Raw genomic sequence first — 6,000 nt, forward strand, 5'->3', positions numbered from 1 at the left:
GCTGGGAGCTCTATATGAGCCCTCTTTTCTTCCATCCGACATAGTCAGCAGCTGCTGCTGACTAAACAGTGGAGCTATGCGTGGATGTGTTGCCTCCTTCGCACAAAGCACAAAACTGGTGAGCCAGTGATCCCACTGGGGGTGTATAGCCAGAAGGGGAGGGGCCTTACACTTTTAAGTGTAATACTTTGTGTGGCCTCCAGAGGCAATAGCTATACACCCAATTGTCTGGGTCTCCCAATTAGGAGCGAAAAAGAAAAAAAAAAAAGGGGGGGGTATATATAAAACATTTTACATTGCTCAACCAATACCAAGTTTTCCTCTCTCACTGTGATATACGGGCCTTTGTACAGCTGCTGTGGTGGGATATGAGGTGTAGAAAATACCGCAAGCAAAAGCCCCATCATGATGTGAGCTCCCTCACTACCTATTACTTTAACTTCCCATCTATAAAATGGACAATCCCAAAATATGCCAGACACAGGATCGTAGCTCAATCAATATTGCTAAAAAAGGACCCGTTCGTAGGGATTTTTTTCTTTTCTTTTAATACACACATCTACTTATTATTATTGTGGTTATGACCACGGCAAATGTCACTAAGAGTGGTTGTAACCATGGATACCTAAGGTCCTGCAATGCCCTGCACATGAGGTAAGTGACAGAGAATCAGAACTGCATTACATTTCTAATTGCAGGTATTTGCTAATATTATTATTATTCTTACATATTAGGGTAGGGTCTTGGAAATGGGAATACCCTTTAATGCAAACTGCCACTAAGAACTAAAGGAGCAAATTTTGTAAAAAAAACAAAATGTGTGATGGTCTCAATATTTTGGTCATACCTGTTGATATAAAGAAAAAACAAATTGTTCAGTTATACAACATGAAAATTATCAAGATTGTAATTGGTCCACTTTTTTTTTTATCTACCGACATTCTCCAGCAAGAAGAGCTTTTATCTTTCATGGAGTACAGCTGGTTTCTATGGAGCTCAACCACTAGTGATTGGCCAGACCCTGGCCGAGTGGGCGCAGCAGCTACATTTCAGGAAAATGGAATTTAATTTCAAGATAAAAATCAAAAAATTGTTCGGCTTACCTTACACTCTTGGGAATATTCCAACTGAGAATAATCTTGAATTAAATTGATAAAATCCTGTGAATAAGATCATACAAAATTAATATCGTTTTAAAAAAATATAAATTAAGTTTTCAAAAAAATACCAAAAGCTTAAAAAGGAACTTTGCTGGTCACCATTGTCATAAAAAAGGCAATTCTTCATCTGTATTGTCATTTGTATGCAAAGGATATGGCAAGCATTTTTATATAGCAACAGTTACTAAAATTTACACTGCCAAATACAATTTGCTATGTTAAAGAATGGCAATGTATCTGTAAAAATCCAATGCTATATGCCTGATCTGTATGGGAAACAATTTTTTGGATGTACCCATAGACAAGTATCCCCAGACAATACAGAAGAAACTAGTGAATGCTGGCAATATTTTCACAAGTATATTCGGTCACTGAAATCTGAACAACCTAATATCAAAATATTAGTATGAGTCCTGTCTGTTTTTTCGTAGGCAGAACATGGACCAATATTTCACTTGTGTGAATGTGGCAGGAAAACTGATGCAAAATGACTATATAAAAAAAAAATATTTAATGGAAACTGACACTTGCAGGATTTACTCAGGGTGATATGTAATCTGTGCTTGAGGAACCGTCTCATTGTGACCTCGGAAATATGTGGACAGATAAGTGTGAAGACAGAATGTGGGTAAATGTAGCCCCCATAGCGGAGAGAGTTACAGTGTTGTAATACTTATGAGGAACTACAAAACTTATGGCCGATCCAACCCCTCCAATCTGCTGATCAGGGACATGTCGCCCAATGACAATAATGACGTACATGTTTTACATGAATTTTGCAGTGGTCCTTTTGGCAAGCGCAGTCTTCCTCTACAGTAAAAATGGTATAGTTATGAATACCACCCAGACGGAGACAAAACGACACACTTTTGGTTTTGGTAACTTGAATGCAGACCTATCGAGGCAGTCATTGTATGATCGCCTATCTTGTAGTATAGCCATTACAATATTTCAGCCCTAGAGAGCAGATAAGTCACCACCTATACAACCCTAACTCTATACAGAATCTATCCGTGAAAGGACGAGATCTCTGTGCAGGTGTCAGTCTCCAACGTGCTGCCTGGCAGTATAACCTCACCATAACAGCATGTACCGGTGACCGGCTCTTAAAGGACAAATCACAGTATACAGTGCAGTGATAGCGTTATAAAGTGGAGCAAAATATTACGACTGTCAGATGTTATCATTCTACCATGTCTGATCATTTACAGGTCACATACCACAGTCTTATTCGTCCTTTGCACAGCCAGAATTTTGTTTCCCAGAGAAAATTTTATACATTTCACCTCGCCCTTGTCTTCCATCCTGTAGAAAAAACAGTGTTAAAAAAACAACAACCAAAAACTGAGAAATTCAACAGTGAAGAATATGTATAAAAAAAAAAAGTACAAAGTGACTATAAAACAGGTAATCTGGAGGACTGTACATTGTCGTATAAGACTTGCATACTCCATATACCATGTATAAGATACCCTACACTACACTGCTGCACAGTCCTCAGTATAGTCAGTGGTAGGGATGTAGAAAGGCCGCAGAGTATTGCCCAAGTACATAGCAGTGTTTGAGCCTAGTTTGTTTCCAGTCTCTTGGAAATGGCCCAATACACTGGGCTAAAATGTTTACATTTGCATATGCAAAATCTCAGTTTCTGGTGTGTATTTAAAGAGAACTTCTCATAGTTTTGTTTTGTTTTTTTACCTGGTCTGAATGCCTCTTCTCCCCTGAATCTGGCAAGGTTTATTTTTTGTTCCTGCTTCTCTCTGATCCTGAGATATGGCCCCCCTCTTCCTTGTATGTAAATCTGGCCTTGTTAGCCAAGTGGGAGTGGTCCTCAAGAAGGAGGACCCCACCCACATCTCAGAAACAGAAAGGCGCAGGAGAAAGACACTATGTTAAATACAAAACAATGGCATCTACACAGGTAACATCACATGACATGTGACGGATTTTAAAAGACTTGGTCAAAAGTAGAGAATGTTAATATAGAAATAATCATAACTCCCCCGCTGATCCATTTCTGTAGTGAAGATATCCCATCCATCATCCACGTGAGCACTGCAGCCAATCATTGTCTTCAGTGGTCATGTGCTGAACATGCAAGTATCAATGCCGAGGCCAGTGATTGGCCACAGGGGTCATGTGAATGATTTTGGCACTTGGCAGGGTAGGTGGGGCATTAATCAGGTAACAGTTAATTCTATATTTTATATACCATCCCCTTCTGTTGTCTCAAATTATGAAAACTTATTGAGTATTGCAAAACCAAAGTATTAGGAAAGATCATTAATATCAGATTAGTGAGGTTCTAACCCCCGGCCACACTGCTGCTCAGCCTGATGGGGTCCCTATATCTTAGCGATTCTACACCCCCTTCATCATTTATCAGCCTCTTCTCATTACATCTTGAAAAGGCTGTTCCTGGTATTCAGACATCATCAATCTGATATTAATGGGATCACACCACTGTATTTTCGGTCCGAGTGTGATCCAACAAAACATCAAATCACACTCGGACTAATGTTAGTCTATGGGACCGAGCATGTCTCATTTCTTCCTCGAACCAAGAATAAAATTGCAAGCATGTCAGATTTGAATATGAATATTATATTGCACTCAGCCATGCAAGTCAATGGGTCCATGGAAAACATCAGCTAGCGCCCGGATGACATCTGAGTTGCAGGCAAATTTTCATGGACTAACAATAAGGAAGATGGAGAAGAAAAAAAAAATGTCTCCATCTTATCCTTATGCAAAAAACTCCGATCACTCTATAAACACTCTGATCAGTGTGATTTGCAGAATCGTCCCAATTCCCTCAGATGAGAGAATTTACGGCCGTCTGAGCTGAACCCTAGGAGAGGCCATCAATATCAGAGTCCCAAAAACACTTCAACTTTACCATTTGAAAAGGAATCTGCCAGCTCTGATCATGAAGGTGACCGGCTGCAGCTCTGAAGTACAGCACCCAGGAGGAATGTACGGTCTTAAAGCTGCCTATAGCTAGGTCTCGTGTCGTGTTCAGGAGGGGTTCTCCGTTTTATCATTTCTGATATTATAAATTCTTGCAAAGAACCAGCAGATAAAGTAATAAGTATATTACAGGTAACAACAGTACCTGAAGGAGATGGGAATTCTGTCTTCCGGCCCCTTCACTACAACCCCAGTGGCTCCACCAGAACGCACCGCAAATACCTGCAAGAGAACATATCTCATTATATAAAAATACAAATATACACATTATATAGTACAGCCGACAAAAGATGCCAGAGAGCAAAAGAAAAAAACATTGATTGTATGCACCATGGTATGGAAAACCTTAAAAGGACAAATGTGGTGCAGCGGAAATATATAGCGTGCGCGGGGGCGCAGCGCGCATACACAGGGCGCGCGGGGGCGCAGCGCGCATACACAGGGCGCGCAGCGCGCATACACAGGGCGCGCGGGGGCGCAGCGCGCATACACAGGGTAGCGCGGGGGCGCAGCGCGCATACACGGGGCGCGCGGGGGCGCAGCGCGCACACACGGGGCGCGCGGGGGCGCAGCGCGCACACACGGGGCGCGCGGGGGCGCAGCGCGCACACACGGGGCGCGCGGGGGCGCAGCGCGCACACACGGGGCGCGCGGGGGCGCAGCGCGCACACACGGGGCGCGCGGGGGCGCAGCGCGCACACACGGGGCGCGCGGGGGCGCAGCGCGCACACACGGGGCGCGCGGGGGCGCAGCGCGCACACACGGGGCGCGCGGGGGCGCAGCGCGCACACACAGGGCGCACGGGGGAGCAGCGCGCACACACAGGGCGCACGGGGGAGCAGCGCGCACACACAGGGCGTACGGGGGAGCAGCGTGCACACACAGGGCGTACGGGGGAGCAGCGTGCACACACATGGCGTACGGGGGAGCAGCGCGCACACACAGGGCGTACGGGGGAGCAGCGTGCACACATAGGGCGTACGGGGGAGCAGCGTGCACACATAGGGCGTAGCGTGCATACATAGGGCGTACGGGGGCGCAGTGTGCATACATAGGGCGTACGGGGGCGCAGCGTGCATACATAGGGGGGCACAGCATGCCTAAATAGGTGGGCGCAGCGTCCATACATAGGATGTACAGGGGCACAGTGTGTGTATTTAATACATATATATGGTGTACAGTGGCACAGTATACAGCGTGCACGGGTACAGCGTATGTCTGGCCGTACACTGTGCAGCACAGGCGTCACCTGCTTATTGGCTTCATCGAAGAACACACTGTTGACATTTGTGGCTTTCTCAAACAGGACCGGCCTGTCACTGAGCTCCAGGTAGAAGTCGTCGCTGTCCATGGCCGGGTGCGCAGCTGCAGCCCCCCCGCTCCGCCGTGCACAGCCTGCACCTCACACAGAAACCTCGCACTGTGAGACTCTGCTCCCCCCACAGGAACTACCCGGTGACGTCACATCACATGACCGACCTCTTCCGCGTGTGTCACATGACTGCACTAAACACTGTGATGTTGCTCCGTGGGACAGTCCACTCTTATCATGGCTGTAGGGGTGTAGTGTTGTCACATGTGCATTAGTCCAGTATGGGACAGTCCACTCTGGTTCTGGCTGTAGGGGTGTTGTGTTGTCACGTGCTCAGTAGTGTGGTATAGGACACCACTGAGCCGCTGTGATATGGCATCAGATGATGGTTGATGTGATCACATGACAACGCGATCTGTGAGAGACCAGGCCGCGTCGGACCGTGGCCTCAGGGCGGGCTGTGTCCTGGCTTCATTGTCTTGTTGGTGTTTTATAACCAAATCACAAATCTAACAGCAGAAGCCCCAGCTATTTCTGTGTCTGACATTTCATGGCTCT

The 6,000-nt window shown here is 45.9% G+C and overlaps 1 protein-coding gene across 2 annotated transcripts in view; it reads right to left on the reverse strand.

The window, feature by feature from the left end:
- Window positions 1-5,617, reverse strand: part of RMC1 (regulator of MON1-CCZ1) — a 78,859-nt gene extending 73,242 nt beyond the window's left edge. For both annotated transcript variants that reach the window (XM_075353350.1, XM_075353349.1), the window contains exons 1-4: window positions 5,380-5,617; window positions 4,276-4,352; window positions 2,381-2,465; window positions 1,104-1,160 (exon numbers count right to left, since the gene is read on the reverse strand). In XM_075353350.1, the coding sequence (XP_075209465.1) occupies window positions 1,104-1,160; window positions 2,381-2,465; window positions 4,276-4,352; window positions 5,380-5,481 (321 nt within the window). In that variant the 5' untranslated portion in view covers window positions 5,482-5,617. The remainder of the gene's footprint in view (window positions 1-1,103; window positions 1,161-2,380; window positions 2,466-4,275; window positions 4,353-5,379) is intronic.
- Window positions 5,618-6,000: the final 383 nt, after the last annotated feature.

This window comes from Anomaloglossus baeobatrachus, chromosome 6 (genome assembly GCF_048569485.1).
Source record: "Anomaloglossus baeobatrachus isolate aAnoBae1 chromosome 6, aAnoBae1.hap1, whole genome shotgun sequence".
NCBI lineage: Eukaryota > Metazoa > Chordata > Amphibia > Anura > Aromobatidae > Anomaloglossus > Anomaloglossus baeobatrachus.